The sequence below is a fragment of a genome, unplaced genomic scaffold, assembly GCF_019419815.1.
Source record: "Pyrus x bretschneideri cultivar Hongxiangsu unplaced genomic scaffold, Pyrus_bretschneideri_v1 Contig95, whole genome shotgun sequence".
Taxonomy (NCBI): domain Eukaryota; kingdom Viridiplantae; phylum Streptophyta; class Magnoliopsida; order Rosales; family Rosaceae; genus Pyrus; species Pyrus x bretschneideri.
The window spans coordinates 909127-921746 of NW_025999837.1; the positions used below are offsets into that span (position 1 = coordinate 909127).

General features: G+C 40.0%; 1 protein-coding gene across 4 annotated transcripts; it reads left to right on the top strand.

Annotated features, from left to right (window-relative positions):
* The first annotated feature begins 333 nt into the window (after positions 1-333).
* LOC103957145 (uncharacterized protein At1g51745) lies at positions 334-5592 on the top strand. 4 transcript variants are annotated; one of them, XM_048577015.1, is made up of 5 exons: positions 495-720; positions 860-1235; positions 2645-2942; positions 3051-3678; positions 4195-5592. In XM_048577015.1, the coding sequence occupies exons 2-5, from the start codon at positions 1045-1047 to the stop codon at positions 5181-5183; spliced, it is 2106 nt and encodes a 701-aa protein (XP_048432972.1). In that variant the 5' UTR covers positions 495-720; positions 860-1044; the 3' UTR covers positions 5184-5592. The 4 variants fall into 4 exon arrangements, with proteins under 4 accessions (XP_048432971.1, XP_048432972.1, XP_048432970.1 ...); XM_048577016.1 differs by lacking the exon at positions 495-720 and adding an exon at positions 2184-2288 and having other exon boundaries at positions 1097-1235; XM_048577014.1 differs by lacking the exon at positions 495-720 and adding an exon at positions 334-454 and having other exon boundaries at positions 2645-3678.
* Positions 5593-12620: the final 7028 nt, after the last annotated feature.

Below are 12620 nucleotides of genomic sequence, written 5' to 3' on the forward strand. Positions count from 1 at the left end.
TCTGATCTAAGCAAGCTCTTGTCATAAACATATTATGTTGTCACACTTGCAGATCTAGGCGATATATCATATGGATTCTCTAATTTAAATGCACAATCCGTCATTTAATACTATAGTGTTTTCGTTTGTAAGTGAAATGTTTTAGGTTTAATTCTCGAAAAAGCGAATTTGAACCATATAATTGCTAGCCCATTATGAGGCTAAATCCACATTCCTCCATCCTAACGTAGATATCGTTTGTTCTAGAAAAAAAAAATGCTGGATCCAAATCACATTCTATGTAGCGTATAAACATATGTGATAATGAAAGTGAAACCCTACAAACCGCATACAGGAAACCGTATGTAACCCAATACTACCTCCATTTTTCATTTTTATTTTCTTTCTGTGTATTTCCTTCTGCCTCACTCTCATTTTCTCTCTCTCTGTCTGCTGGCAAAAGAGATACAAAAAGGTACGGTTTTGATCCAAGCACAAAGCTTTTTTGGTATTTCACTCTCCTCCCTCCCCCACCCTCCTCTGTGCCTCCGTACACTTTGAGCCGCACACGGGCGAGCTCGAAGAAAATATTTCAGAGCTAAATCCAGTAGTGCAAGATCAGAAAATCAAAACCCAGAAAACATACAAATTAGGAAAATAAATTTATAAATATTTTTTTTGAAAAACCGCATTTTTCAGATCCTTCTGTGCGTTCTTTTCCCCTTAAACCCTTTACATCTGGTCCTTCTCTATCTCCTGGTTTTTATTTAACATTTATTTAAAATTTCTGGGTTTTTATTCTTATTTTCTGGGTTTTGTGTCGCATGCAGAGTTAATTTTATCTGATATTTTCTGGGTTTTGTTGTTTTTATTGATTTAGGTTGAGGAGTTTTTGCATTTTTCCGGGAAACTGAGCCTCGGGGCGATTCTGAAAGCTCGAATTTGGTTGAGAATGGAGGGCGGAGATTGAAATTTTGATTTTTCGAGATCAGAGATTTATTGGGTTTCAATTGTTTTCTGTTCTCTCTCTCTCTCTCTCCCGCTCTCTGGTGGGGTTTGGTTGAGATGGGGAGTTCTGGTGAGACTAGTGAGAAGAGCATTGACGCGTCGGTGGGTAGTTTGGTTTGGGTCCGCCGCCGAAACGGGTCCTGGTGGCCGGGTCGGATAATGGGTCTGGACGAGTTGCCAGACAGTTGTGTGGTTTCGCCGAAATCGGGCACTCCGGTGAAGCTTCTCGGTCGTGATGACGCAAGCGTGTGAGTACATTTCTTTCCCCCCCGTTAAGCTTACCATAATTTCTGTCTAATTGGTTAGCTTGGATGAACTTTGTGTCCGTTGGCTTACTGATTTGCGATTGTCTTAACAATCTTTGTTTTTCAGCTATAAGGTTATGTACATTGACCTTTTGAGTAGAATCGGAATTAAAAGATGCATTTGGCTTGAGATTTTCATGGGTAGTGTTGGCGGAAAATTTTGGTTTTGCGGGTTGGTGGATTTAGTGTTGCTATCTTATTACCTTGTTTCACATTATCTTATCTCCTTTTTAACATTTGGTTGATTGATTGTTGTTTACTTTGGTGTTTCCCGGCGGTTGAGCTCAACTGGATCGTCATTTCACTTAATCATGGTTTTTCTTGTTCTATAGCTTGAAAGTATTATCTCAATGATTTGGTTAGCTTGCACTTAAATGTGAACTTGTTACTTGAGACATTAGTTTTCTCTGCCACTTACTATGTGGCCCTCGGGTATTATAAGCTACGCACTGATTGGAGATGCATTCTCTGCAAACAAAAAAAATTCTTAGATGGTATGTTGTTTTATAAAAACGAAAGAATGATAAGCTTGAAGCTTGAAAATACATTTGTGTATGCAAATTTCTGATGTATGAATACCTACTGCTTGTGTTGTATGGAAGAAACAAGAAAATGCTCATACTTGAGGGATGGTTCTTTTTCATCAATATAATTGAGGAATAGCTGTTTTGCAGTCCTAATGCATAGAAAGATACATATTAAGTAAATGAATCATGGTTTGCAGGAACAGATACATCATAAAAATGTCTTGTTATGGCTTCTCAAATCTGATTCTACTCATATAAATGATGAAACTTAGGTTGAAGTTAATTGCCACCCTGTTTGTAAAAATTCAATCATTTAATGGCATTATATGTGAGGTAGACTTACATGAATGCTTTGTTACGTCAGGGAATTCAAACAGTGAAACTGCTGGACTGGATGATGATTTTCTTTATGTGGTACTGCTGCTATGTATAGAGATTAGCCTTGAAGAGTAGAGCATTAGATTTTGAGGTATTCATGAGGCACATTGCTTAAGTTGGATGCTTTTTAAACGGTTTAGATGGGTGCTACATTATAGACCTTGGAAAGAATCCTTGTTATCTCTGATTATTTTACATGAAAAATAGTACCTTCCTGTACGTGTTAGTCATTGATCCATGCTTTACTTTACCATTTAATTTTCAGGGCTCATCATACAGTGTCTGATAATTTTTTTGTTTTCATTTTCAGCATATTGTGTTGTTGTGGTTCAGGATTATGGCATTTTCTTTAAGATTCTTTTTAATACAGATTAAAAACTCCTTGTGTAGGTGTTTAGCTTTCTTTTGATATATGAACATTGTCTGATCTTGATCCTGTTGGTTTAGGGACTGGTATAACCTTGAAAGATCCAAAAGGGTGAAAGCTTTTCGTTGCGGGGAGTATGATGAATGCATTGAAAAAGCAAAGGCCCATGCAGCCAGTGGGAATAAGAAAAAAGTTAAATATGCACGGAGGGAAGATGCTATTATCCATGCTCTTGAGATTGAGAACACTCGTCTAGGCAATGAGGATTTGAACTTCAGCGCTCGAATGAGTAATTCAGGTGGTGACAATGGTTGCTCAGCCAGAGAATTGCCTGCCATGTCTCATTCCAGCGAGGAGAATGAAGATATGGTTGATGATGTGAGTGATTCTGAAGACAATCCAGACTCAGGGCCAGAATTATCTCAATCTGGTATATCTTTTGAAGAGCCAAATCATATCAGTTCTTCTAAGTTGCAAACTCTGCAGGGAAGAAGAAGAAGAACACCAAATGATTCAGAGGATGATGGAACAGAAGGAGTTAAGCGCATGAGAGGACTTGAGGACCTCGGAATGGGTGTATTGTCAAAAAGGTCAGTCCAGACTGGAGGGCTTCTTGAACAAGTTCAACAGGATGGTGCTTCACTCTTAGATTCGAACGCTCGGAATGGAATGCCTAATGGAAGTCCTGTAAATGGAAGCAAAGGTACTTCATCTCTGAAAAGAAAGAGATCTCAAGTGGCAAATGTTAATGAACTCTCGAAAAGAAAGAACCGCAGCCGACCATTGACAAAGGTGTTGGAGAGTACTGCAATGGTGTCTATTCCAGCTATGCCTGACCAACTTCCAAGTTCATGTGATTTACCTCTTCGAGGGTTATCTAATTGCAGGGTTTCCGGACTAGAATCCAATGAGTCAAAAGGGAGTTTATCTGCAGACCACACTGGAATTTCGTGTGAGAATGGAAATGCTCCTGAACTAGCTTCTGGTGCTTCCGTTATCAATGACAAATTGAAAGACAGTGAGATTCCCAGCGTATCTGGGATAGTGGAGAATGATTCTTCTGATGATAAGCTATTTGATGTGCCATTTGTTGGAGAGGAAAAAGACCCTTCAGGTAACGGTCATTCAAACTTTTCAAAGTTATACAGCACTTTTAGTCTGTATCTTTATCAGTCTGTAGTTATTAACTTATCTCTTATAGTCCTATGGGGTATCTCTGCACCATTTGTTTCTTCTTGTATTTAATTATGCCTGCATTGAGGTTCCCCTGCAACTCTGTTACTCTCTCCGTTCTGTTTAGCCTTTTTCTTGCTATTAGTTATGTATTTTATTACTTGATTATGCCTTCATTGTTTGCATTTAGGTACCCTGCAACTCCGCCACTCTCTCCATTGTCTTTAGCTCTTTCTCGATCTTAATTATATTTAGTATTACTCAAATATGCCTGCATTATTTACATTTGGGCACTCATGCAACTGTCTGTTATGGATCCTCTGCACCCCTGGGATCTATAAACCTTTTGGATCTTATAATGTTCTTACCTTTCTCTTTATCTTATTTTTTGCTAATTGCAGAAAATAAATTAGCTTAGTCTTTCTTTTGTGCTGATTCATCATCATTTTTCTACCAGGTTCTCCTATACTTACAGCTTGTTCATCTGGTAAGCCTCAAATTGGTGCAATGGGAAGGCAATCTAGTCAAAGTCGTCAAGCTGAATCTGTATCTTTGAAAAATGAAAGAATTAATGAATCTGGTTGTACAAGTTCAGCTGCCTTGCATGATATCGGCATAAGTATAGATGAAGGTAGTTCAAAGTGGCGGTTAAAAGGAAAGAGGAATTCAAGACAAACAAGTAAAGATAGAACACATGACTCCAGAAGATATATGGACATGGATGATGGATCCAATACTTATTCGGCAGGCATCAAGCATTCCAATGGATTGTCTCAAGGTTCTTATCAGAAAGTCAATTGCAATGGCATTAGTGGTTCCAGTGCATATAATGGCACATTACAACCAAAGTCCAAACATGTTACTGAATTGCCTGATGGTCCAACTCAGAGATCACTTCCCTATCGGCAGTCTCGCTTCACAGTGCCTGCAAGATATCAGACGGCAGATTCTACCGCCCGCAATTCATGCTCCGATGGTTCATTGTATGATGTCAACCTTGAAGTAAAATCCAATTACCGGCCACAACATGTTCCGCTGGTTTCCCTGATGAGTAAATTGAACGGCAAAGCCATTGTTGGTCACCCACTAACAGTTGAGGTTTTGGGTGATGGGAGTTCTGATTGGGAAGTTGGTAAAACAGGCTATGCAGTAAAGCCAAAAAAAGAAATTGGAAGAATCCCAGCCAAGGGATTGGCAGTGCAACAGCGAAATTCACCAAGTAGGTCTCCCAAAACAAAGAAATCAGGGCTACAGCCAAAAAAGATCAGGAAACTATCTTCACTGACTGGTCACAAGCAATCTGAAGAGAGAAAGCCACTGGTTCCAAAGCCGAAGGGTCCTGTAATAGCCTGTATCCCCCTTAAAGTAGTGTTCAGTAGGATAAATGAAGCAGTGAATGGGTTGGCGCGACCATCACATCGTGTTCTAAGATCAAGCAACGCTTGAATATGGCTTCTTGGGGGGAGAAAAAGATGTTGCAGTGGATGTATTCTTCCGGTGACTTTGGTTCTTGATTCAGGGGTATGATTCCCTTCTGCATCCTAGTTGCTGATTCTCATTTATTTGGCCATGATAAGTTTGCAGCAGCGTTATGTCTGCTGCCGTTTTAAGGCTGAATCCATCTGTACAATTCGAGAAACTGCGTTGTTGTAGAAGCGGAGGCTGCTTTGTGCACTGTATATAAATGTAACATTAGCTGAGGTGTAACTAGTATTAGGCATTTGGTGACCTGATATTTGGTTATTTTATTTTATGAATTCAGGTTCTTTTGGAGGCTCAGTAACTTTATTATTCTCCCAGCTTTACTTGTGAGACTGAGACCACCTTTTGTGCTGAAAATCAATGCATTGAACTTTCTTCTGCTCTGTAATCTTTTGTTTCTGTTGCTTTGAACTATGATGCACCGATGGTACGTGGATATTGTTCATGTGTACTTTGGGTGATGGAAACGACGCCTGGTGCGCAATTACCCCATTGTTCTTCAACAAACTCCACGATCCGTTTGTATTCAAAGTGTTGTGTTTGCATGGATCGATTCCAGTTAGCAGCAAGGGAGGAAATCAGTGTGTAAATCTTCTCTGCCCTAGCTGTTCCCTAGTTGTTCCCTATTGTCAAATGAGCAGACTTAGTAGGGTCTCTTTTCCTTAATCATGGTGTATCTTACTTCATCCTCCTCTTGACTTTCCATCCCTTCAATTAAGGACCAAGGGTGGCATGTGCGCGCGCGTTGTATGCTCCCTTGTGTTGCTATATGTAATGGTGCTTTGCATTTCTTAATTGAACACATAAAATACCAAAGAAACCCTTCAATTTGAAACATGGTATTAGAGCAGCGTCTTGTTATCATATCCTCGTGCGTTTTTCAGCCAACACAAATGGCAGAAGAAGGTTCAGTAAACCAAGGGGCAGAATGCTCACTTGCTTCTCCTCCTTCAAACATCTTAGATGGTGACGTCAACCCTAATCAAAGGTTGCCTTGGTCAAGAGCAGGCACTTTGGCTCTCGGTGGAAGGGCCAACCTCGGCTTAAGCCACTTCTCCAAACTATGGCACATGGCTATGCAAAGACCAATTGGTCATGTCATGGCTACTCAATTCAATGGAGGAAAAAATTGCAGAAATATTTAGTTCTTCAGACTCATCTGAACACCTATGGGAAAAAGTGAAGGAGATGTATGGAAATCAAAACAACGCAGCTAGAATATTCCAGCTCAAAAGAGATGTTGCAGCTCTTCAACAAGAATTCAAGTCCTTCATGCAACACCTTGGTGATCTCATTGCTATGTGGAATGAGCTAGATGTTTATCGTCCGCAGACTACAGATGCTGCTGTGCTATTAAAATGGGCTGAGGAAGATAAAATCTTCCAACTTCTTGCTAGCTTGAGTCCAGAAAATGAAGACCTCATGTTTTGATGAGCTTTGAGCTTCCCTCCTCCAACGTATGTGCTTCCATCCAACATGAACACGGATACAAAGGCAACCATGCAAGAGTCTCAAGCTTACTTGTCAAGCCACAGGTTTGGTGAACCAAGGGTTTACAAAGGAAAACGGCTAGGTTTGAAATGTGAGCATTGCATTGGGATTCGTCACCTTGGGATTGGCCACACCAAGGATAGATGCTAGACAGTCCATCCATAATTGAAACCCAAGTTCAACAATGATAGCAAGGGAAATCCCAAGTTTTTTCAAGGCTCATCATATAGAGCAAACCATGCAACAAGTGTAGCATCTTCATCAAACAATAGCCTGTTCGATTTCACTTCTACTCCAATTATGTTGTTGAATGATTTTGCTACTTACCTTTGAAAAGAAAGGGAATATTGAATGTGAGGAACCAACAGAAGTTGGAGCTAAGAAACACATTGCCTTACTTGGCAAATTTGCTGGATTTCTGGCTGAAGAAGTGAACCATGGAGACACTATAGGCATACTTAATGCCTTCTCAACTGCTCTAAGTACAAGTCTTATGCATGATTGTTGGATCGTTGATTCTGAAGCCACCGATCACATGACAAATAAAATTCAAAGCTTGAGTGCTTTTAAAAACATGTCATCCAAAGTTTCTAATGCCAATGGGAAAGGAGTCTATGTCATGAGTAGTGGGAAGATCCATTTAGTCTCAAAACAAGTTAAAACCATAGCTCTTTATGTTCCTTCATTTCCATTTCAACCATCGTTTATTTCCATTTCAACTCATGTCCGTAGGAAAAATCACTCAAAACTTTAAATTGTCTTGCAATTTTCTCACCTTATACGTGATATTTCAGGACATAACTACCAAGAAGAAGATTGGTGAAGTTTTTTTTTCTTTTCAAAATGTTCTTTACTACGTGTCAAAGAATTTCCAACCATCAAGTGGACTACATGTTAGTTCAAAGCAAGCCCACGACCCATACTTGTGGCATCAATGTCTAGCCCACCCATCCGAGCAATTTTTCTTAAATTGTTTCCTAGTTTGTGTCAATCACATATCATGTGTGACATGTCATTTCTCCAAATTTACTAGGTTACCTTATAATTCCTCTTTGTCTATGGCTAGTAAACCTTTTGAACTTGTGCATTTGGATGTTTGGGTTCCCATTTTTGAGTCCTTTGATGATTATAAATACCTTGTAACATTTGTTGATGATCTTAAAAGAATGACTTGGTTGTATCTTTTGAAGTCTAAACGTGAAGTTGTCAATATGTTCAAAGACTTTTATAATCTTGTCATCACCCAATTTGGTTCCAAAATTCAAACTCTAAGATCAGATAAAGGCACCGAATACATGTCTAGCACCATGTCACAATATGATGTAGGACGAACCAAATGACTGAGGGAGATAGCCTGGGAATCACTCAACTAGGGGCAACAGAGCTCGCTCGACGTTGCGAACCGTGGCTTCGCCCACACGACCAAGCCAAACACTTGATTTTAGATAGAGAAACAACTCACTTCAATTGCACAAAGCAAAAAATATTTTAATTCATTCAAGTCTAACAATGGCTTCTAATACATGATATTTATAAAGAGTACAAATACAAATAAGACCTAAGTACCGAATTGAACTTTTAGACTCCACAAAACTATATAAAACATTGTTATATGGCTACTTAATTATTTGTGTTGCTCTAAAACTTAATTAAATACAGGAACAAAAGAGACTACTTATCAGGAAAAATAAACAAAACAAGCTCTCTAGGCTTTCTCCTAAACCCTAGGAGAGTGGCTAGCGACGAACAGAAATCTTGGGATTTCGTTTGAGTTTCCGGCTGCCATTATTTAGTGCGGTGATGCAGGGAGGTTTAGGCCTTCTTAGGGGTTTTGATTAATTCATGGTTTGGGGAAGGCTCTGTAAGGGTATCGTGCGGTGTTTCCTTTCGACGCGCGAATGTGGGGTTGGGTTACGAAGAGTATCATGGCAATGAAGAATCTGATAGCAAAGTTTGCAAGCCGTTTTGTGACCACAAAGGAAGAGCAAAAGGTGATTGTTGTGGATAAGATGGAGACCACTACGTTGAAGTCATCGAGAATCTTCCTTGTGGGAAGGGTGTTATTACACAAACTGGTGAACAAGGAAGGGTTTAAATGGCAAATGTGAAACCTTTGGCATCCTAAAGAAAATGTAGTGGTGACGGATTTGGAGGATGATCATTTTGCATTTGGATTTAATTCCATGTAGGAACGTAACACCATTCTTCGAGGAGGGCCTTGGTTGTATAATAAGCAATATCTATTGGTGCTTGGAAAGGCAGACAATTTGGCTTACCCAGCTCGGATCCCACTCTATTTTCAGGAATTTTGGGTGCACTTTAAGGGTTTACCCTTTTGCCATATGGCTCGGCCTATGAGGAAGTTTTTGGGGAACTTGCTGGGAGAATATATCCTGATGGACCAAAGTCGCAAGGAGGAATAGTATGGTAGTATTATTCGAGTGTTGGTGCAACTGGATGTGAGAAAGTTGTTGAGAAGGTTTGTGAATTTACAGTTGGAAGGCATGCCAATGCAAATTGATGCTAGGTATGAGAAATTACCGTTCACCTACTTTCTTTGTGGAATAGTGGACCATGTTGAAGACCAATGTGATTGCTATGAAAGACAACAATTGGATGATAAGGCAAAATCGTATGGTAGATGGTTCTAGATGGACGTGCTTGATAAGGATTATAGACGTCATGCTGGGAAACGCTTTGGTTTAGACGCGGAATGTGGCTGGATAATGAGGGGTTTGCTGGCGGAGGAGATAGATGAACCCATGGATGAGGATGGGAGCGAACTGGTGGAGACAAGGATACATGGGATAGGAAATGACTCAATACCGGACTTGAACGAGGCAATCTACACTCAGGACAACGAGGTCAATAATTTGGCATTGATACCTTTTTTACCGAGGGAGCAAGGTAGACAACACATGGGGCATATAGATGTTAGGAGAGCTGAGATAGTGCCAGGTATAAGGCATCCATTACGGTTGTTTGGGTTTAAGATTGAACTGAGTGTAGGAGATGAGGGAGTAAGCCAATAAACGCAGGGGTGGTGAAGAGAATATCGTGTTATCATTGACGAGTGAAGACTTTGGAGAATTGGCAAGGGAACGGGGGATTCTCCTCGGTCCATAGACTCCGACCCTTTCAATTTAGCACCATTCATCTTTGACATGAGATCTGAACATGGTTATCAATCAGGAGGAAGGGCATCTTGCAGGAACAAATATAGGCAGTAAAACCAAATGTGTTATCTTTTCAAAGTTAGGAAAAAGGGGACAACGTGAGAAAGAGGAAAATGGGTTGTTCCAGACCACAAAGAGGCATGTAGATTCTGTTTCACTGAATTTTATAGCTGCGGAGGCTGACAGAGATCAGCCCCGCCGAGTCCAATGAGTTGTATTAGGTGGAATTGCCGGGGGATTGGAAACTCTGGGCAATTCGGGCGCTCAAGAGACTTGTTCTCTTTAACGATCCTATGGTGATATTTCTGTGCAAAACAAAGAGCTCGAAGGAGCATATGGAGAGGTTAAAATCACAGTTAAAATTTGATTTTATGTTTACTGTTTCGAGTTTAGGAAGGTCTGGGGGGCTGTGTGTTATGTGGCGAGCGGAGGCTAACCTTCTGCTAAGGTTGTATTCGCCTAATCATATTGATTTGGAGGTAGGAGGAATAGGTGATGTTAATCATCGGAGACTTACTTTCTTTTATGGCTTTCTGACGGAAACAGAAAGGCACAAATCTTGGAGTTTGCTTCAAAGGTTGCGTGATAATTCGGAGTTGCCGTGGTGTTGTATGAGGGATTTCAATGAGATTTTGTGTGCACATGAGCATGAAGCTGGTGATATCTATAGTGAACGTCAAATGGAAAGTTTTTAAGATGCCTTTACTAGTTGCCAGTTACAAGATTTGGGGTATGTTGGAAATAAATTTACTTGGGTCATTACACGGTTTGGGGGAATTAAAGTAAGATTAGATAGAGTTGTAGCGATGCAGAATTGGATGGATGTGTTCTCTGGGTTTTGAGTTTCTCATTTGAAGCCAAATTCGTTAGACCATATACCTATATTGTTAGAATGGATGCCAAAAAACCAAGTTAGATTCGAGAAAACCTTTCGGTATAAGGAATGGTGGTCAGTGGAAAAGGGTTGTGGAGCTGCGGTACAACAAGGGTCGGGGACAGTGTTTCATGGCTCCCCAATGTTTCGAGTCACGAAGAAGATTAAGGTGACACAATTACAATTAGCTAATTGGGCCAAATCAACGAAGCGTTCAATTTCGGGGGAAATTTCTGAAACGAAGGATAAGTTGAATGCATTATTTGGAAGACCCTTTACTGAAACAACCACAGCCTAACGATATGACTTAAATACCCGGTTGCAATCCTTGTAGGCAGAGGAATAAGCGTTCTAGAGGTAGAGGTCAAAATAAAATTGGTTAAAACTTGGGGATCAAAACACAAAATTTTTTTCACTAGAAGGCTACTTGAAGACAGCGAAGGAATGCTTTGCCGGGGTTATTTGATGACGCAGGGGTGTGGCATGAAGACAAGAGGGGTATGGAAGCAGTGATTGTGGATTTGAAACTCTTTGACTCCCAAGGTGCGGTGGATGTGTAGGACATATTGAGGGTTGTGACTCCCAGAGTGTTGCAAAGATGAATCAAGAGCTTTTACGGTAGGTTTTGAATGAGGAATTAAAGATACGTTGTTTAAAATGCATCCGACTAAAGCTCCAAGACCTGACGGTATGTCATTGGGTTTCTATCAGAAGCATTGGAAGACTGTCAGCCAAGATATGTGTGATGGGGTAAGACATGTTCTTTCATCGAGTCATATGGTTAGGAAGATCAATTATACCCATGCCACTTTGATTCCAAAGAAAATTAATCCCACAAAAATGACTCAACTTCGGCCGATTAGTCTTTGTAACGTGATTTATAAGATTTGCTTCAAGGTTCTTACTAACAAATTGAAAGTCATTATTCCGGAAATTATTTCACCCTCGCAAAGTGCCTTTATACCGGGAAGGTTATTTTCCAATAATTGTATGGTAGCTTCGGAAATTGCACACTACATACATAGGAAGAATAATGGGTGGAACGAAGTAATGGCGCTGAAATTGGATATTAGTAAGGCCTATAATCGCATTGAATGGAGTTTCTTGGAGCAAATTATGAAAAAAAGGGTTTTGCAGATGAATGGATACATTGGATAATGATGTGTGTTTCAACGGTGTCTTATTCATTCAAACTGAATAGGGAGCCTTTGGGGCTAGTATATCCGAAGCGGGGAATTCGCCAAGGCGATCCATTGTCACTGTTCTTATTTGTTTTATGTGCAAAAGGCTTATCGACTTTATTTGATTTTTGGGAATCACAAAGCCGAATTCAAGGGGTTCATGTTTGTAAAGGGGCACCAAGTGTTCATCATTTACTATTTGCGGATGATAGTTTTATATTTGCCAGGAGTTTTATTCAGGAGTGTTCTATTCATGAAGATGGATGCCCAGTTATTAGTCGATTTGCCTAGGGATGGAGCCTGTGGAGTACCATGACCGATATCTCGGGCTACCAGTATTTATCAGTAGGTCCAAGCAGTGGCGGATCAAGGATTTTAACTTAGGTTGGCCCCAATATAAAAGCTCCAAAAAAAAAAAAAAAGAAACAAGACGAAAATATCATTGAAAAAATAAATGGCAAATTACAATTTTCATTCATAATCTTTGTGCTAAACAAGCTAGCAATACTAAATTTGTCCACGACGGGATCTCATACTTTGAAAACGTGTCATGATAGTTTCATTGTCAATACAAGAAAAAACATCTTTCTCAATGTAAACAACTAAGCTATCATTTAATCATTGATCCCCCATTCTGTTGCGGAGTGGACTCTTAATGATATTCATGGAGGAAAATGCT